The 22,005-nt window shown below is 38.0% G+C and overlaps 1 protein-coding gene across 1 annotated transcript in view; it reads right to left on the reverse strand.

Annotated features, from left to right (window-relative positions):
* Positions 1-743: 743 nt before the first annotated feature.
* Positions 744-22,005, reverse strand: part of KLF13 (KLF transcription factor 13) — a 36,863-nt gene continuing 15,601 nt past the window's right edge. The window contains exon 2 of the mRNA XM_068410791.1: positions 744-6,303. Within this exon, the coding sequence (XP_068266892.1) occupies positions 6,011-6,303 (293 nt within the window). The 3' untranslated portion in view covers positions 744-6,010. The remainder of the gene's footprint in view (positions 6,304-22,005) is intronic.

The raw sequence follows: 22,005 nt of genomic DNA on the forward strand, positions 1-22,005 counted from the left end.
CCCCTAACTTAGTATGGATATTTTAGCTTTCATCTTTCAACAGTAGTCCACTCTTTTAAATTATTTTTGCAATCAGTTATAATGTTCTATAGACAGATATTCATTATAGGGCATAAAACTTTTTTCCTGGAGGTGTGGTGTTACTTTCAGAGGAGGATAAAGGCATACATCTGCCATTGCCTCATGTCTTTGAGAAAGTCCCTCAAATCTCTTGTGTTTCAATTTCCTCATCTTTAAAATTAGGAGAGAACATTTCAGGGTGCTGTGAGAATAAATTACTGCTGTTTTGATAGGATATTGCCACTTGTGGTGATGATATCAGAAATTTGCAAAGAACTGGGCTTTGAAAGAAAGGGTGGTTGACTCTCTGCCCTTCAAGTCATATATATTCATCCTATAACCATCTTGTAAAAAACCCACAGTATATACCAGCTTTGAAAAAGGAATTTCACTATGCGACTATAAAATACCAGTTAAAGCAGAGGAGAGTACAAAATAAACATCACAGAAACTTTCTCTCGATGATTGAAAAAAAAAAACCCAAAACCTCCAACATTTTAAACAATAGCACTGGGTGAAATTTAAACAAAGATGTCAAACAAGATATCAAGCCTCAAATGAACACCAGAAATATTAATAGCTGATGTTTTTTAACTGATACATAGAGAAGGAAATTAAGAGAAAGCCAGTATTTCATAGTTACAAGTTTTATTTTGGAAAATGTAAACGTCACTAACCATGCATACAAGTCAAGACAATATTTTGCAGTTGTTAATTTTTTTCCTTTTTTATTGTTGTTACGTAGGACATTATCACAATATATAATCTGTGCAGTACAAAATACATAAAAAGTTACAGCAGAGCAAGAATAGATGAACATGTAACTGTACAACTGTAATACTTCAATGTAGTGATTTAAAGAGTTGAAAAGTGACCCATGGAAGCATTCACATGCTGCTGATAAAACTCCTATGAGTGAAGATGGCACTGGTAACATTATAGTTCAGTAAAGCTGGAAGTATATATGTAAACACATGCACACTTACTGGCACACATCTTCTCTGTCACGCACACAGGCATGCGCTTGTGAAAAAGCACACGTGTGCGCACATACACGTCCCCCAGAACGCATATATACACCAGTAACTGCAGCTGTAACCAGAGATGAAACTCAACCACAAATCTCAAAAAACAGGTTCAAACTTTCCAAATGCAATGGCGTTTGGATCTAGGATTTTGGTTCAGACCCATCACTACTTAAAATGAAATGGATACCTATTTTTGCTCTGTAGACATCCCTTCATTATTTGCTGTGTAGTATATACACACTGCTGTGTATTTATGCATACACACATGTACTATACAACATACACATATATATGTATTTATATATATGTGCACAGGCTTGTATAAATCCATATATATAAATAAATATATATATATATATATAAAACCTATACCAGTGGATGGGCTTTCGCATTCTATACTCTGGCTTATGGGGTAAAAAAGTATAATTCGTTTTTTTTCTTCTGCCTAAGGCTATAGCTTTATCCCCAAAAGAGTTAAAAATAGAGACATTCATCATACCATTCACTGACATAGACTGTATGTTAGCACCCAATGCACAAACAGATTGTGTGATGGAGTAAAAGAGCACCTGAAAATCAGTTTGCAGGCATCACCTGATGAAATTAGTAAATCAAATGGCAATGAAAAGGCAAGCTTTAAGTAGGCAGAGTTAATCTTCCTTATTTTTTCTTCACAAACCATGTTCCCCAAAACAACAATGCACTTCACACAGTACAAGTTCTAGACCTCATGGCAAAGAACTGGAGAAAAGTGGTTGTGAATGTGAATAGCTAGAAACAGGTAAGCTCCTCACACAGCCTTTTACTGCCTGGCTGCATGAAACACAAAACGCTGAATGTCTGGATAGAAGGTAATGAGGTTTTAAAGGTGTACAGAGGCTCTCATAGCTAAAAGTTAATGGGTTGGAAGGGTTAATGCAGTAAAAAGGGTAGGATAAATACAGGAATTAGGTGTTACCATCAAACAGGCTTCTGATGACTTGTTACAAATATATACCTTTGCAGTTATGTAATGTAAACAGGTACTATGCATATATTACAAAAGCAAGGAACAACTAATTTGCAGATACAAATGATTCTCACAATAAAATCTAGCTGCCAGGAGTTTACCAGGGCTGCTTTCTAAGAAGCAGGATGAAAACGGAATTCATGGGGCCATTAATGCACTTTAGGCCTTTGCACAGGATGAGGTTAATGGAAGGGGCGAACGAGTTTCTAAGAGCGTCTTTAGTTTCAGTTGACTGGTGGTAGTGCAGTGACGATTTTAAGTTGCACCCGTTTCCTATAGCAAGGCAGTTAAGAACTCTTAGAGAGGAAGCTAGAGTCATGGCTGGAGAAAAACAAACAAACTTCCAGGGCTTTCTTAATAATAATAAACCTGTTACTATATTCTGAAATTAAAAGAAAAAAAAAAAAGGGCAATTTTGTAGTTTGTGGGGATTCACCTCAACAGATTGCATGGGGAAAGGAGGAGGCAGGAGAGATGCACATTCCTCCAAATGGCAGGCTTGAAGAAATCTGCACCTTGCCAGAGCAGCGTTTCCCGAGTGTGCCATGCTTGTTGCTATGTCAGGAGACTTTGAGGTTGCACTGCTGGGTGAAACAACAAAAGGGTAAAAATCTGAGGTTAGTTTGGATAAGCACCCAGATTTCAAAACATAATTTGAGCTCTTCAGACTGCTCATTCTGCAAAACTCAGGAAGAGCAATCATGAGAATGGAGTCTTATGACCTTACTGGTGCTTCTGCTTCTTTTCTAGCATCTAGCAGATGCTAGAAAACCCCAAACACTCTCTTTCTATATGAAAATATTAAGAGAAGTTTTATTCACATTCAGTTTTGGAAACTACTAGTGGTTTGGAATTCATCATTTTATCCTAAAGCTATCATGTATTAAACATTTAATGGAGATATCTGAAAATCTAGCTAGGGTTTTAAAACACAGTAATTTGACTGTCAGCCTAACACACTCCCAGGTATTTACAGCAAAGATGTAAAAAAAAGTTTTAATGACAAATTTCAGAGAATTTCCTGAAAGTGTAGCTATGTTGCCTATGTATGGTCTCATAGCCTCATTAGATGAACTGGCTGAACTGGAAATTCAACTTTTTACCAATTTTGTTTTTTTCTGCTTAACCTTGGAGAATTATTAGTAATCTCTATGAGGCATATACACAAAATACTTAGTTTACTGTTTGAGTTAAAGATTACATAGTTCTTGTGTCACTCAGAATAGGTTGTCCCATAATTTTATCTCCCATAATCTCAGTACTAATAAAACCTGGTGCAAATATTCTTTCTCCAGGCTATTAAAACAACTTGTTTGTAATGCACCTACTGATTCATGCTGAATTATGCTCTAAATAAATGGACTGGAGTGGTTCATCCTTTGCTAAAGAGTAAACGATGCTCTTGTTGGAAAAGATGATTTTACAACAAACTGAACTTAGACCATGAAGCCTATGGTTTTTGCTGATACTTAGCTCTCCCTTTGACACCTCTGCCCATCCCTCTATTAAGGTATAATGATAATGAGAAATGTGTTTATGACTTGTTTCGAAGTATGTGCACAAGACACAGCTGACCTGTAGAATTCCTTTAGCTAGATATCTTAAATGCCTCTCTACTAACTACAGCACAAGGGCACTTTAGCAGTCACAGAAATGATTGGAATGTGAATTCCTGTTACCTGAATTGTATCAAGTTGTTAAAATTGTGTATCTCAGTAGGTGAGATTTAAAAAAAAAAAAAAAAGACAAGAGGAAATCTATGGAGGCAAACAGATCTGGCTTTCCCCTAACTCACAGTGGTTAGGCAGCTCATCACACAAACTCAACAATATTTGTCATCTTGCAAAAAAACCTTACGATGTTCTTTCATTTTCTGTGAAATGAAACAGTAGAATTGTGCCTCACATGGCTTCTAATTCAAAAGGTGAAAATTGTGATTTTATAGAGGTGAAATCTGAAGCAAATTAACATGAAAAAAATACTGAAATATCTGCACTTTGAACTGTCTTTAAGTATTTATCCTTACAACTAATAGAATGTGTAGTATTAGGAATAATGTAAATATTATGGAAGTACCTATGAAACTACTTGGAAATCTATATTAGCCTCTCACAGTTAATATACAGTACAATAAAAACTTGCAAAATTGGATCAATGCAAAGCAGCAGGTAAGATACAGGTTCATTTGGAATGTGGAGGCATTCACTTGATAGCAAACGGCAGGTTTGGCGTAGAGAGTTTCTTTTCACCATGCTACACTTAACTGCATTTATACCCGATAGTAAAAACAAGAAAACCCCAAAAATTCCAGAATCAAAAGGACCTGAATTTATAATACGCACCATCAGACCCAGCCAAACCAAGGAAAGTGTATTTGCTGCTAATGAGGTCTCCAGTACGACACAATGCTCCTGGTCTTCTGCTGTATTTCCTACCATATAAAACATCTACCTCCTAGTGCTCTCTATCTACTGTCAAATATTTGAAAGTTATTGAAAACTAGCCAAGAATCCCTTTTTGTTATTAAGCAGTTTTTCAGAAATGAGAGCACCTTACTTTATGTTGGTATGTGTATTTTTGAGAAACTTCTGGTAGTGCTGAACTAAAATGTAATTTTATTTTAAAACTTAAAAATGCATAGTTTATTTTTCTAGTCAGAAGATACTTTGTGATTTTTGCTTCCTTTTATTGGTGACCACGATTGTGATGTAACAGGATACAGAAACTATGTCTTAGGCAATTTGTCTTGCTAAGACATAGCTGTATAGTAGGTTAGTACCTTGATAAAAGTTTTGATGGGCATTGGTTCAGCTATGCTATTTCCATAGTTCATTTAAAAAAAAAAAAAAAAAGGCAAAAAGAATAAAGACAATTGTTCAAGTCGGTGTTGTTTGATTTGAATATTCTGTTGGTCCCATACTGAACAGGCAGTGCAGAGCTTAACAACTTGGAGTGATGACAGAATGCCTCCGAGATTCCATGCCACCTTGCAATAAAATGTTACCCAGTGTAAATATGTTTCCTTGCGATTTAGGTTATTTGCTTAAGGCATCTTGTTTCGAATTTTTTTCTCAGAATTTTATCTAGCATGAAACAAATGAAGAAAAAAAAAAAGTTTATCAACCTCATAGAGATTTTTGCAATAGGAAGTTGGTTTTGGAGCATCTTCAGCATGAAGTGAAAAGACAGCTTGCTACCAAAAGCAGAGGGAAGCTTGAAGAAAGCTCACTGGACGCTCCCCAGTGTAGGTACATAATCAGGAAAACAAACAGTGGAAGAGTCTGGTACTACATTCCAGTACTGGTTTGGTTTTTGTATTGTTTGTTTTTTATTTTTTCCCCAGTGTGTGAAAGAACCTAACAAAAAGCTTCTGAGTGCAAATATATTTACAGAGTAAGGCTGCGGTTAGAGTGTGTCTTCATTGTAATTATTGTGTTACATAAATATCCATCCCTGAGAAAGGAGAAGGGGGACACAATCCAACACAGTTGATTTGTAAGTGTATGTATGCTCATGTTGTGCAATCTGGTCTTACAAAACTACTTTGACACCTGAGGTGAATTAAGTGGGTTTTTTTTTCTTTTTTTAGATTTTCTCATTTTCTTATAAAGAATAATCAACAGGATCTGTAAATGGTTGCAAAACATATGAAATATTGAGACAGCAGGAGTCACTAAGTCAAACGTGTAAGTCTGTCCACGAGGTTAAAACAGCCACTTGTGTGGCTGAGTAAAGAAAATTTGACTGGAAATTGCAGTGGGAGGCAACTATTTAATGATTTAAAAAAAAAAAAAAAAAAGGGAGTGGGGGAACTGAGGAGGGGAAGCAACAGAATTTTTTAAATGTGTGCAACACAAACAAAACTCCACGTTAGGTTTTAGAGGCAAAGTGCTGACATCCAGTGCCGATAGGTCTACGGGGAACTGGCAGGGCTAATCGTCGGACTTGAGGCATCTGAGCGGCTGTAGTCACTGACAGACCCTGTTCTTGAGCTGCTTCCACTTCTCCTTTTGAGCATGCTTGGGTGGAAATTGGCATGGCGACGGGCGTGCTTTGTCAGATGGTCGCTGCGCATGAAGCGTTTCTCGCAGAGAGGACAGCTGAACTTCTTTTCTCCAGTGTGAGTGCGGTAATGGCGGGCCAGCTCATCGGAGCGAGCAAACTTCTTGTTACATCCTTGCCAGTTGCATTCAAAAGGCCGTTCACCTGCAGGAAGCAAACATGGCATGATTAGAAGGGATAGCAATGTCTTCCATGTCTTTTTGTACACAAAAGTTTGAGAGCAAGGTAGATGCCACTTGGCACTAATTGGATGGAGAAGGTGTTCCTTTCTGCCAGACAGGAGGCCACTGTGGTATTCCAACTAATTAAGAAGTACTGTAAATCAAACTAGTGATAACTTATTTGATAACTGGATCTTCAGGGATGCTGGGCTCCCAATCCTTTCGTGGATGTCATATTTCATATCTCTTGTAGTCCACTGGACTTTACTTCTGGACTTTGACAATATCTGTACTTATTCCTCCAAGCTCTCCCTATCTCTGTCTGACTCAATGTTGAAGCTCAGAAGGTGTGATGAAGTCTCTCACTTCAGCTATTTAAAAACAGTTATGGTGAAAATGCAAAATGGCAATTTTGAGGCACTGGATGTGAGGCTCTCACCTTGTATTCTCCACATCCATGGCTGTGTTTTTCTGCATTTGCTACAAGGTACTACAGTTTCTATAGTTCACTTCCTTAGGTCTCATTTAGAAGTGAGGCAGGAAGCACTGTATTTCAACTAGGTAAATGTGCTACAATAGCTACTCTAAAAGCCACGACCTGGTATGCTTAAGGTAGGACCAGCGACCAGTGAGCTCAAAGAAATAGCAGTCTGGTGACCTGCTGCGCTTCTCAACAGATCTCAGATATGGGAAACATCTCTTACAGGCCAGATGCCCATGTCATTGCATGGCTGGGCTGGAGGTCTGCACTTGGGCACCATGGTAGATGTGCAGCCTGAGAAGCGCAAGCACCAGTTGCAGACAGAAGTAGCATTGTTGGGTAGATAGATATCTGGAATATATTCCCAGCTTCATCACTGATGTGCTGCATAGCCTTGGGCAACTTGTACTATTTGTTTCCATCCTTAGTTTCTGCATTTGTTAAAAATGAAAATGTCAAATCATGAAACGTGCTGTCTACTGCTTCTGTATATTGGTTTGGTTCTTACTGAGTCTGAACTTCACATATTCTTTATTTGTTACTAATCTAGAACATCTTATTCTTTTGTGAATATGTGGACTTAGCATTTTTTTGTAGTTGTAATTTTTAAAACTTCCTACTCGCACTAATCTTAAACTTTCTAATGCTGAAGAGCTAGTTCAAGAGGCCCAGAGCGCTATAAAAATTCTAGGCCAAAATAAGAAATAAAAGTTCTCCGCATACTACACTAAATAGGAAATAAATAAGTAAAGTAGCCTTCTGGAGAAATTCAATACACCTTAATTAAAATTATCTGATAGCAAAATCGACCCCAGCCAGCCTTCAACCTAAGCAGCCACTAATCTGTTTTAAATTCACAGATTTGGCCATAACATTTATCTCTAGGATCTACTTAAGAGGCTTCTGCTCAGAAAAAGAGATATGTAGGTTCTTTTTCCCTCTATTTATGAAGCCTCCAAGATACTTCAGCCAAATCTCAAATAGTGTCTCGATGAACAGACAGGCAATTCAAGTAGGATTTTGTTCAAGAACATGGAGAAAACAAGTGTCCCTGATGTTTCCTTGATTATTTAGGAGAAAGACCAAGGCTCATTAGACCTATTGTTCTCAAGTGCATTTTGTGGATTTCATAATTACACCTACAACTACAATGCATAATGCAATGGTTTTTATCTGTACACAAGGGAGATTTTCATATGGAGAACCATGAACACCACCTCCTAAGTGATCTGCAAAAGGCTGCTAAGACAAACAAAATTGCTTTCAGTTGACTGCCCGACCTAAAGCCTAAAAATCAATACGTCCCCACAAACTTTTTTAAGAATAAAAACACCACTAACTGATTTAATGGATACAGTTTTGTCACTTAAAAAAACCCATGGAAATCCATTCAATGTCCTATTCAGCCTTCTCCTGCAATCTGTCAGGGACTCATTTCTCAGTCTGCTGATAGAAATGTGAAACAAATGGGAAACAAAAATATTTTGGCTGTTTGTCATGTATCCAGTCATCAGTTGTTAGACACGCTCCTGCCTGTGGTGGGACAGGCCAGTCATCCCTGTTGTGTGATCAGATCACTAGTCTTCTTCCTGTGTTTTGGTCATACATTAGATATATTTCTATGAGGACTTTGGGACCCTTGGGAAGAAGGGCAATAAGACACAGACTGACAGCTGGATCTGGCCTGCAGAACCGAAGTTTCTCATCCCTGAGGTATGGCATCTTTTTTTTTGAACGTTTCTATTGCCCAAGTTAATTTTCTCTGTGTTTGTTTTCATTGCAAATGATGTCAGCAAATGTTCTTCGCTAGAAGGACTGTCCCATGAAATGCCTGCTTTCAGACAAGGAATGCAGGAGTTAACATGCAATGTTTTGCTTCTGCTGTTGACAACACCATGAAGCACAAAGAAAATGGTACCTTTTCTGCTGATTAATTAGCATGGTACCAGCTACTCTTTTCTATGTCTAGTATTTGGTAACCAGCAGTAGGCACGCCAGTCCAATTCCTAATGAGAGAAGAGGTTCTGGAGCAGGAATGTGTAAGATCTGCGTTATCCCGCACTAAAGTCGGGTGAAGGAGGCATTGCACAATTTATCTCCCCCTCTCATCGCTGCACATCAGATCTGGATGAGAACATTCAGGTTTCTACTCACCTGCCTAATTTGATGATGTTGATGATGGTGATGATTAATTTGTGTGCTAAAACAAAGAAAACATGGCCTTTCTTCCACTATTTCTCTACTGTCCTCTGTCCTTCTCCTTCCTAGGAACTATTTTTTTTCCCCTCAGCCTTCTCTAGTCTTGATTTGATATCTTCTTGGTAGTCGCCTTTAAGTTTCTTGGCCAAGTGGTTTTCCCCTCCATGCACTCTCTGACAACTGGCATCACTCTAGTAGTGGTAGTAAGTTCTCTAGAGTGCTTCCCAGCTTTGATGAGGTTTAGCAATACTTCCTCAAAGAAAAGCTGCATTGTGAGGAAATGCTGGATGCCTTGTGTGAAGATATGAGATTCATTATTGTTCATAAAAAATTACTACACAGTCTGGAATAAAGTTGCTGTGTGGTATTAATTAAGACAAGACCTAGCTGCTGCTCCAAAACCACATGCGGAAATTCACAGTCTGTCATCAGTCTCATCTCTGAAACAGAAGGGATGTGGTTTTCAGTGCAGGTAAGTTATATAAATGTCCTTTTACTGGCAGTAAAGCAATCAACAGAATGAGAGATTATATGAATTGATTGCCTAATCTCATTAGGGAACATGCAGCCACAGTACAGTTTTCTTGCATAAGCAGTAACCCCTGGACATGTACTCAAGAAAGAGCTTTCACCATTAAAGTGGCTGTACACAACACAATAAAGATTTTGAGCTCCGTCATAGGCAATGCTGAAGTCAGAATTTTACCTTTATACAATGCAGAATTTGATCCTGTAAATTAATATGGAAATGTTATCAAATATCTTAAATATGGCAGGAAACATGTCAAGCATGTGAATGTGTATATTGACAGTCTTAACGCTATGCCTTAGCAGCAGCAGTATTTTTGTGCATTATGAGCATACTAGCAGGTCTCAAAGACAGGTAAGTCTCCAAAAGTTAAAGATGCCTGAAAATAAAGGAATCAAAAAGCAGCTCAGGTTTCTTTACTCTTCAGAGAGGCAGGCAAGAGATGCCTTTAAAAGATACGGAATATTGTAAATTTTTTTTTTAATTTTAAATACGTTTGGATTTCCATGTTCCAGATCTCACTAAACTCTAAACTTTCTAGCTCCTCTAACAGAGCACATGAGATCACATAACTTGTGTTTAGTTACACAAGCTGATGGAAAAACATCCCATTTGAGAATTAAATTCAACTGATATTAACTGAAAATTACACAAGCAACAATATTTGTCTTCTTCCCGAATTCCACCCAGTCCAAAGAAAAAAATGTGTGTAAAGCTGCATTAAGAAACTTGCAGTGCTGAGTAAAAGTACATGAGACCTGCAAGTGCGCACTGACTTCTGAATTCATTTCAGTGGTACAGACCTAGCTACTCACGCTGCTTTTAATGTCTGCCAGAGCAGACTGCCAAAGGAACCAGAGTTACCTGGGCTTATGAAACAGCATTAAAACAATGCATCTCTCTTCTCTCTTGCTAAAAGGGATTCAGAAGCAAGTAGAGACAGCCTGTTCTTATGGTATTATATAAATGTCCTTTGTATTATTCTATATTTGTCAATCATTGTACATATTGAGGCAACTATATATAGTTATGGGAAACAAAAACTACAGAGATGGTGGAACTAGACCTCATGTCTACTGAGCTTGATTTGTACCATACTTTTAATGCACTCTTGACTTTACCCCTCTACAGTGACACCCCTGTACAGGACCTGGTGTAATCTCCTTCCTGTTTCACCAATTCATCTGTATGATATCCAGCATTTGAATAGCAATTAAAAATGATACTAAGTACTGCGTAGGCCTGAGCATGCTTAAAAAATAACCTACTAATGACTGAAATGCCAAAACAAGTTGAGAAACCTGTGATACCAACCATTTTCAGAATTACAATGCAAAGATTAGGCAGTTGTATCGGAACAATTTGAAATGTGATACCTACTGCCCTACAGATTAGAGTATTATTAAGTCAAACTATGTATTGGAGGCTATTTTGTCAATTTAACTCATGTAGTAGCTCTGCACATTGTTAGCATCTTCAAGTATATGCCAAGGCCATGCAGTAACAAAGAAATCTCTATCCTGGGAATTCCACGAGTGCCTGCAAAACCAGAAACAGTAAGCCAGAAACAATTTTCTGTGATCTTTAATCTGTTCTGCTGCTTTGCAGAACAGCACTGTATGTTGTTATGACAGCAGACTAGAAACCTGAACCTGCAACTGTGTGCTATTCTTATATTTCTACTTTTTCATGTACATAATTAAGGGTATATTTGGAAACACAGATCAGCAGGCTGCGTGGGGAGGATGAGGGGCAGACAGTTAAATAGAGATGTGACTGAAGCGGCCTTCCTCCCAGAGAGGAAATGCTATCCTGAGAAAAAACATTCAGCCAAGCAGACTATGTTTCTTGAGACTGGCTGTTATTTTAAAAAAAAAAAAAAAAAAGAGAAAAGGTCATCCTTCAATAGCACTGATATGTATTTATGAATGTTTTCATTTCTGTTATTCTCTTGTTTATATACAAGCCCTTTTGCATGCCAAAAAACAAGCCCTTAACCTTCTGAGTGCAAGAGAGAGAATAATGCATAGCTTTAATATTAGACAAATGGTGGTTTCTTTATCAAGTATTTTAAAAGGGATCAAAAAATTCCAAAGCCTCACAATTCCCAATTCCTATAAATTGAAACCAATTAATTTTTAATTAATAATTTTGGGGGTGATATTTCTTAACCAAACAAGCTAAATGCAGTCATGTTTTTTGCATCCAGTTTTGTGTGTATGTCTAACAGCTTTTGAATGTCTCAGCTACCTTCAACCATATCTAACAGAGGTAGAGAATTCAGCAATATTAAGCTTGACTAGTTCAAGGAAAATTAGGAAGATTTAGTAATGTTCTCAGTGAAAAGAAAAGTTATAGGGTGAATTTGACTGTCACTGGACACCAGAAATCAAATATGGGAATCTGGTATGAATGCCCAAATCCAAGAAAAGCTTCAGTCAGAGTTCACACGTTATTAGACACTGGGACATAACACTCCCCCGAGCCTCTAGGACACACAGCAACAGGGAGCGAGGCTGCACTAGTACCTGCTGACAGAAGCATGCATGTTCCTGCTATTTTCATTATCTGTGATGTGACCTTTTTTTCGGAACTGGAGTTCTCAGATTTCCAGCAGGCATGGACGCAGGCATCAAGTACAACCTCACTTTAAAGTGTGGGCATCTTTATTTTAATCTTAACAAATCCAGTCATTAAATTGATAAATTATTGGATCTTACGTCTTCTGCGTGCACAGGAAACTCCTACTGGGCAGGAGCTGCAACAGCTACCATAATATCTGTTATTTAAATCCTTGGTTTATTTTTTGTACCTTAACATTTTCACTAAGTTATTTAGACAAGAAATATATATGAATATTTCTTTAAAGGGCAATTTCTAAGTGGCAAGTTTACATTTCAAGTAAATGTGTGTTACTGTTTGCTCTGGAAGTGCTTGCATTGCTCCATCTGGGAGCACAGATTGTACTGTGTGACTTACCTGTATAACCACAGATAACTAGAACAACTTAAATAGCAAATGATGAACGCACGTTCAGATACTATAATGATAACGGCTACAATGCCAGAGAAATGTAAGTAGTGCAAAATTCTTCCTCTAGCCTTAACCAGTCAGGTCCACCCAAAAAACCCCAAATAACTGATTTGGTTGTTACATGTTGGTCTCTGGTCCTTCTTAAAAATATTACCACTCACTTTCACCACAATGGAAATAATCTTTTTTTTTTTTTAATCAGATTATGTTCTATCAGTTATATTCTAGGCCTTTATTTCAAACTTGTTCAATAATATCAGCCAGATCTTAAACTGCAGTTTAAAATAATTTTAGCTATTTTACTGTATTTTTATCAGCCACATTTGCTTCTCTTTTGTCAAGGCAGAATCATTGTAGCCTTTTTAGGCTTTTTTTTTTCCAGGACACTCCATCACATAATCTTTCTGTTGTCTAAAATATACACTCCATGGCGTTACTGAATCCCTTTTCAAACTGGGATGCCCAAGCTGAACTGCTCTGTCTGTATGAGTTTCTATAGCTTAGCACTTTTAAAATACCCATGTTTTTTATCCTGCATTTTTGCACAGTGAATTAAGAATCTAAAATTTGAATGCTATCTTTACCAAGTCATTTTCTGCCTACCATGTTAACTCCTGTTTGACTTTTGTTTAGTTCTCACTTTATCTCTGCTGAAGTTCATCACTGTGTGTTCAGTACATTAAGCTGTGTGTTCCACTCCCAGCTAAAGCCTTGTTCCAGACCACTTCACACAAACAGCCAGTAAGTAGCTGAAAATTATGTTCTAGGATCTGGAAAATAAATCTTAAAGCAAATTTGCTTTAAAATGAAATGGCCATAAATTTAATAAAAAGAAATATTGCTACATCCGTTGCTAAGGTTTTAAATGAAAGAGTGAAATAAGGGCTAGATCTACGTGGATAACTTATTTTCTGCTCAATTGAAAAATTAAAAAAACTTTGAACTGCAGAAGAATTCAGCAAGCCAAGAAGCCCATAGTAATTTTATTTAAGTAAATGTTTTACTTCTTTTGGGGTGTTTTTTTGTAACACTATTTTAATTCCTTTAGCTTTGGGGACAATTTTCAACACAATGATGATGTTAATCTGAAATGAATCAATGAAACACTATCACAACTTTTTTGAAATAAAAAAAGTCAGCCTAAACTATTCGATGAGTTTAACTGACATATAGTTCTGCTCTTCACAAAAGACTACTTGTCAGCGAACAACTGTTTGCCAAAAAAATATATATAGTTCTTGCTAATAAAGAAATGCAAAGTTATTAATATTCTTCATTAACATTTCTTGGCAGCTTTCCCTCCATGAAGACTAAATGCCTGACATTTTTATTAGTTGACTAATTGGAGATCTGATATTCTAAGGGAACAATTTCATTTGTGTTTTCAACTTCTACTGGACTCCCCGTGTTAACAAGCACAAGGGATTTTCAAAGATAGCCAACAAGGGTAGGCTAACTAGCCAAGTGTAAGGACCATGAAAGTCTATCCTCCCCTTCACAGAGAAATCTTGGAATAGATTTTAGATCAATGCTGAGAATGTGACTGAGAATATGCCCTCTAGCATTGCACTGTGGCCCAAGCAACCTTAGCTGATCCCCTACAGTACACGAAACTTATTTTCCAGTGTTATGCTAACCTGCTTTGGTTTCCTTGTACATTTGTCCTCCTGAGTAATTCTGCAAACAGTTGGTAAGTGATGCAGCCCCCCTTCAAACCACTGTGTCTGTTTTGAGTTCTCCCTTCAAAAAGTACAAAGATGCACTACTGGCATGGCAAAGAAGCAACAAACCCAAAGTCCATGCCAGAAAGACCAAGCATATTTTCCAAATGTATATTTTTTATGATCATCTCTAGACTGACATAGAGTGTTACAGTTCCATGGATACATAGCAACTTGGTTTTCTTCTCTCCAGCTACGTTTATGTTGTAGTCTCTCTCTCTCTTTCCCTGCCAGAGACTACTCCAAAAATTAGGTAATCCTGCTGGGCAATTGAGAAATTAAATTCTTTCCCATCGATTGAAGACCATGAAAAAGTCACAAAAAAAACCCTTCAGGAATTCCACAGTTTGAAATTCACATCTGTATCTGTAGACCTGAGCACTGAGATTCTGATGCTACTTGTTTTACTGCACCCTTGTGCTAAGATACACAACACTTGTCATCGCTACTGTGAGGCTTTCTCCTCTGCAGTTTGTCACTTCCTGGTTTCTGAAGAGTTCACACTTTACCTCTTCTCCCTTCCTTACACAACCCCTCCCTGTCTTGTATGTTCCTTCCTCTTTTGAAACTACAAAAAATCAGTTGCACTAAGCCAGGGGCTTGTGAAGCTCTGAAGTCAACTATACAGACTACATCAAAACTGGGACTGTATAAACATAGTTACATTTGTGTGTGTTAAATACATTAAAGAGTTTTTCTCTTGAAACACAGTCAGATACAAAATCGCTAAGGTGAGTTTAGCCTTCAAGATTCCTTCCTTTTATGATGGGGTCTAGGTATACAGACATAAATCTTTGAAATGCATCCTCTCTATTAGAACTAACAGAAGTATTTAAAGCTACTTTAGCAAAGGGGCTGAATTAGCTGAATAAAGCATTGAACCAAAGGCGCTTTTATAACTTTCTGAATAATTAATTAACCTAGTCATATGCTCACCACTTAGGTAAGAATGTGTGCATCTGACGACTCAATTTGATGTATCAGTAGAATCCAGTGAAATATAAAAGTCAGCAGAAAGACAACTCTGAAACTAAAGGCTGAGAAAGTGGAAGTGAGGGAAGAGAGATACGTGTAATTTGTAAAATACTCCTGTGGCTTAGAGATTCCTCATCATTCTTCTAACCAAGGGCCACAGGCTATCTGCAACTCCTAGCAAAATGAAGGGAGTTCATTTCGTGAAGGGAGATGAGGGCATCCTTGTCTTTGCTGTCCTCCCCATCTTCCCATCATAAAACTGCTAGTAGCCATGACAAGAAGGTAAAGAAACAATATTCTGGTTGGTACCTACAGCACTGAAATTTAGCAAAATGGCTCTACATAGCATCTTTATATGTATACTGTTGAGATTGCGTTAAAACATTTAATGCGTCATGCCTGATTCTCTCCTTTCTCTTCTTTGTAAGTTATTTCTAACCGTAAGACACAGGTGATGCCTTTGAATATGCTAATCAGCTGTCAAACAGCAAGGTTGTATGTCAGCACTGTTTATGTATTTGAAAAATATGTATTATGTGAACTATTCAGCACATCCACCACAGCACTCTACATGATGGGGTTTCACAGGAAGGCTATCTCTGCTCCATGCTGGTCTTCCTTGCCTAAAACTCCAAACTTTCTTTCACATATAGTGATGTTATATTCTTGCCTCTCCAAGCAGCTAATGATTGTATAATCCAGATACATCCCCGTTTGCTTTGTGCCTAAGCTCATAGAGAATGCTCTCATTTAAAAAATAGTGATTAACGTGTTGCTTTCTTTAGTCAGAGCTGTACTGTGTTTGGGGTCGTAGATAGGGTTAGTTGCAAACTAGAGAGGAAACAGATGGTGGTAAAGTATGGTGTCCGACAAATGTCACCATTACAGTTATCTTTTTTCTCACTAGTCTGAAATGTGTCATAGTTAAAATGAACAGGAGAGTAACAGAGAAGAGTGAAAGAGACAATAGGAAAAGGTTTGCAAGTGAAATTCTGCGGCCTTACAGTAAAGTCAGCCCATGTGGTTGCAAAGTGTGCCCCTGGCCACTTCTACAACTATAAATCATAGCAGTCTCAATGAAAACTCTCCTGGAGCAAATACTGTTAAGTTTAAACTAGGAACTCGCTATCACTTGTACCATTTATACTGTGTCTTTAGTATGCATTGATTAGCTGCTATAAATGCCACTTGGCTTCACAGCTCTTACTGCAGAGATGAAAGGAAGGAGGAATCCTCTCTAGCCTAGGTCAGTGAACAAAACTAGCTTCCATCTCTTCCATTTCCTGACCTTAAGTAGTGCTGTATGCTGTACACTCGAAGACCAAGATGCCTCACTAGGCTGGACATTGGGTGTGGTATTTTCCTCTTCACTTGTTGTGATATTCTTAGCAAAGTGTTTCTGCGGGAGTTACTGGTTGTACACAAATGCAGTAAAAGTAATTCTTTTTGGATGTAAATTTGCTTATTAATACCTTGGGTATTCAGGTTAGCCATGTCAGGTAAGAAAGAGATGCATGTGTGTTTTCTCCTCACAGAAGTACAAAAAGCATGAAAGATGTTCCCCGTGTCTCAGAGTGTGGGTAAAGTTTTCTTTTGATGGCTAGAAAAAACAACGCACAACTTTGTGGAAGCAGCTGTGTTACTGCTATATCTTCTAGATGGCCTTGTCAAAATCTACATACATAGTATTTCTCTTGACTCTTTTCTGGTTTATTTGTTGTAGTCTTGCTACGTGACTGCACTGACAGCATGTACGCTTTAAATGCACTTTCAGTACAGGAATACCTCTTAGTCTGTAAAATTGTGAGTAATCAAAACTTCAGCTACCTCTTACAAAGGTAGGAATCCATCAGCCAGAAAAATGGTAATGTTACATGATTATGAGAGATGGTGTTTACAATGCATGCAATTTCAAAGATAAGGTATAAATCTCCTTATAGTTCTATATGGATTTATCATTGTTATCTAATGCTGCTCTTTTGTTGATTCTGTCTTAACTCTAAAGCCTACCGTTCATCATTTCACTCTCTTTCCCAAAAGTTATGATGCACAACCAAAGTGGAAACCTCCCATCTAAGAAAAGAGGAACACCTGAGCCAGTAGGATACCCATGAGGTCGGAAACTTATCCTACCTAGCAGGGACAACTTCCACGTCTAGGTGAGTGTGCAGACTAGAATGGACCCTGTCTGCTCCACAGGAATAACTTCTATAGATCGTGCTTCCAGTAAGTGCAATGCCTTTGTTTACATGGACTTTTGCCACATCCTATTATAAAAGCAGCATCTTTTCCCTCTGCTTGCTGGAACCTATGAGTAAACAATGCTCTTTTACTGAGTACCAATCACAGGCCTAACTCTTGAAAAATGAAAGGCAACAGCCTCAGTGTCAAAGAGCTTATGTTCTAAAATAATGCAAACTAAATGTTGGGTTTGCTGTCAAAGTTAAGCACCTGCAATTGCTGTATGTAATTTCTGTTCACTAAGCCTAAAACTTAGAGGGTCTCCTTATCTGAGACATTAAAACCTAGACTAGTGCTCAGTAAAACAGATGAAATGCCACTAACTTAAAAGAGCAGCAACTTCCACTTGATTTTGTCTCTCCTGTGGCTTGTTCCAAGAATGGAGATCAATAGCTGACCCTTTTGACTTTGCACTTGAATGCAAGATAATTAAATTGTGTTATGCTGAAATGATGAAGTGATGAATTCTGGGGAGAGGAAGATGTGTCTTAGCTATGTGTCATTTCCAAACCACATTGAAGTATCAAACTCTTTGCAAAGAGGGGGACTCTGGGGCTTACTGCAGTAGCCCTTTAATTACTGTATTTCTCTAATTTGTTCTACTCAGATCTATGAATGTAAGAAAGGAGGATGATTATTAAAACCTCTATTGTGAATAGAAAATAAATGAAAGAAACACTGTAAACAGAGCCTCTAAACACATCTGGGTATTACTGAATGACAAAACTAAAAGATGGGTGATTTTTTTCCTTTTTCATTGGTCAATTATACCTTTTAATAAATATACTTTAAAAGAATACTGGGGTTGCAAAACCAAAAAAATCTAAGTGCTAATCAGCAAATCTGACCTATTGCATCACCCCAGCAAAGGAATTTCAGCCTATAACTCTTGCCTTGAGCCAAAAACTTGTTGTTTAAGGGGCCTTCTTCATTCCTTACATACAAAGCTTGTGTCTTCAGCATAGGTCAGAGAAGCCTTGCCTCTTAAAACTAACAGAGACTAACATCAGTGAAGGTATGTGGGATTTTGTTGTTCTTTTTTCTGTCACGTAGTCGAGCCAATTCACACCTTTTAAAGTGACAAGGGACTAGAGCCAGGCTCTCCAAATGTATCTAATAATAAACAGTGTTTTTATCAAATAAGTCCAGGTAAAACCTGAAAAGGAAAGTAATAAGGACCTTGATGGATATATACGCTAGACTGAGATCTTGTTTAGTCATTTGCAGTGTCATGTTCCTTCTGTTCTAGCATGCTAGAATGCTGATTTGTTGTCTGCTACGAGCTGCTGATTTCGGCTGCACCACTCACCCTCTGTTAGAGCAAATAAGGTGATTAATGAAAATGTTATGCAGACAGCAACTGAAGCCAAGAAAGAAAACTCACCAGACTTGATTCTCATTCCTCCACAAGGGAAAGAAATCTTACCCATAGCTGACACAACTGAACAAAATGCATCTACAGTGAATGCATAGCTAAGGTACCCACAGAAATACAAGGTTTCCATTGCCAACTGCTCTCTGGATCTTTCCTGTGCTACCTCAGAATTGCTCACAGTGTTGCCCAGCCCATTCTGAAAACCCAAAACAGCTCCAGATCAGACATCTGACTGTTAGCAGCTCCATGGGAGCTCTAAAGAGTATTACACTCCATGGCAACATGTCTTTCTCCAGCCCACTCTTACAGTGGAAAAAAAAGATTATATGCTTACTATAGGACACTTCTTCCAATCTGTGCTACCTCTTCTTGAAACCTAGGATTATGTCCTAACAGAGCTGACAGGCTAACTGTCAAGCCATTCATTCTCAATGGTGTGCTCTTTACACACAGAAATTACACGCGTAGCAGAATTAACCAGTAGGTACTCATGGGTCAAATGGTAGGAACGAAAAATGCAACATAGTGACTTCTAAATGTTGTAACTGCTTCTTTGGAGATTCTCTTGCTAATGTACCTCCACAGATAACTGTGCTCCTTTTTTTGATCACTGTGATGACCTATCTTTCCTCAGCCTTCACTGTGGGACACAGGTTACTCCTTGTTCTTCCAACAACCCAAGGGTCTTCTCTTTCTACCTGAAAATGCTGTTACCTAGTCCTTGTTGGAAAATTCTAGTTAGCTTACTTAGATGCTTAAGTTTTAATATATATGAGTTCTGATCACTGTGGGAGGTAGGAACTTAAAAGTTAGATCAAACCTAAAAACTTGAACCTGAAGATGCTTGTATTGCAGGAATGTTTGAAATCAAACTGAAACATCACAAACCATCCCTCCCTGTACGATGAACACAGAAACGACCTCTGTACAGGTTTAGGCTGCTTTCAATGAAAATCTACCTCACAAATAATTTTTGTGATGGCTTTCATAAAAAATTTGCATGGTAACATTCCTGATCTCTGGTATGATAATTGAAATGTTTTAAGTGGGAGAGCACTTAAATACGTAATGACAAATTATATTCATCTGGTGTGAACTGTGGGTGAATTCATGCTGAAATTGTGAAACTTTGGCTCCATGAGCTTTACCTAGCATTTGCATGAATAACTGCAAAGAAGGAATCATATGACCCCATTAATCAGTCTCTTCTCTGTTGACATATCAATGATTTTGTTATTATTCTATTCTACTAAAAACAGAAAAGTACTTATAAAAGCAAAGCTTATCAAATTAATGAAAGGTTGTCCTGCTATGCAAAATAACAGACTAAAGGATTATTTATCTAAACTGAAACCTGAACTTTATTTATCTGAATTCTGGAAGATGTTGTATGTCATCTGCCTCAAACTGAAGTCCACATACTCTGGCATGAACAGACATTGCGGGTAAGTTATGACATATTATGTGCACAGCACCTCCCAGGATTTGGGGACAGGATAAGATTTCATTTTGCTAGAAGCTAAGCAAAGAGAAGTTAGTAACGTTGCCTTTGGCTCTTAACTGTGAAATGTCTCTTTGTGAACTTTTGAACTGTTTAATCAACAGCCTCACAGTAACACAGCATGCATGAAACATGGGACCTCAGCATTTTTAAGTACAGCTAAAGCTGTAAAGCTGAGTGAAAAATGTGATACTGAGAGTTTATTGCAACTGTATGGAGGAGAGAGGGAGTGGGAATTTCCTTCTATTTTTATTCTCATTCTGGATGGATTGTTGTGCCAGAGAGCAAGGTGGTGCTGAAGTAGTTTATGAGCAGCATCAGCCAATGACCATATGGGGCACCCAGCTTAAGGGAACAGGCAGCTCTGGAAAGTAGTTTTATGGGCTGATAATCAAACAGTAAGTCTGTTGCTTGACACCAGGCAGCTACCATTCAAGGCATGCATAAACCCATTGCATACGCTTAGAAAATCTGCCCAGATTGTAAAGCCACACTTCCTGTTTAAACCAGGATTCAGGTTTTTGTTTATTTTAATAAAGTAATCAGATTCTGTGACAACAGTTGTACTCATATTCTAATGTGCTCACTTTTAAAGCAGGTCAACATTTTAGAAAAGACAATATTTGCAGTTCAACATTCACCTCTTGCCAGTCTCATTTGTATGTTCTATTCTGACAATAACTTCCCTGTTTATTTTGCATCTCCCCATCTAGCAGTCTCCTTCAACTACAGCTGTATGAAAAGAAAAAGAGCACATTACCTGCTCCTTTCTAGTTTCAGCTTGTTTTTCAGTCTTTTCTATGTGTTAATTATTTAAAACTACAAATGTGTGTAAGCACACACACATCTAGGCCTCATTCTCAAATATAAGCAAAAAATAAATAAGGTTTTCAACAATTATCACTGATTAGGTTGTCTTTTAATTTTGGCTGTCTTAATGCTTTAATCACTGGAGTGAACCTATAGGGATGTACACCCAGTTCTCTGAAAAATCAGGCTTCTGTCCAGTGTCTCAAGCTGTTTCTGAAAGCATGCGTTTACCACCTTGGCCATATTCTATACAAAATAGAAATAAATGGTTATTAATGAAATGTTGCAATGAGATTCCCTTAGCATTCCTCCTTAGACTTGCCAGGCAACTTCTCCCTAAGCCTGCAAGCCTTGAGGCATCAACAAGTCACACAGAGGGGGACACATCATGTGACAGAAGAGAGGTTGTTTTATTAGACCGCATTAGAGGAGCATCGCTGCTAGAGCACCGTTTCTCTGAGCGTTAACCCCCACATATAACACACCCTAGGTGCAGCTAACCTCCTGCGATCTCTCCATGTTTTATGATCATTTTGCAGGACAGCTGGTTGCAGGGTCACTAGGGAGACTAGCCTCACCAGCTGTGTCTGACGTGTGGGGTCATGGCGTAGGAGAGAGGCCATGGTGAGTGCTGGAAATGAATGAATTAAGTATGTGGTTGTGAGGAGTACAAGTCAGAAGCCCATTATCTGAGTATGACTCTGGATGTGAAACATAACTGAAAACCTAAGATTTTAATTAGAACACGGACATATTTCAAAGACAGCTTTGTCAAGGGCATCTTGGTATATACAACTTTGAAAACACCCCTCTACTTTTG

Source organism: Nyctibius grandis, chromosome 11 (genome assembly GCF_013368605.1).
Source record: "Nyctibius grandis isolate bNycGra1 chromosome 11, bNycGra1.pri, whole genome shotgun sequence".
Taxonomy (NCBI): Eukaryota; Metazoa; Chordata; class Aves; order Nyctibiiformes; family Nyctibiidae; genus Nyctibius; species Nyctibius grandis.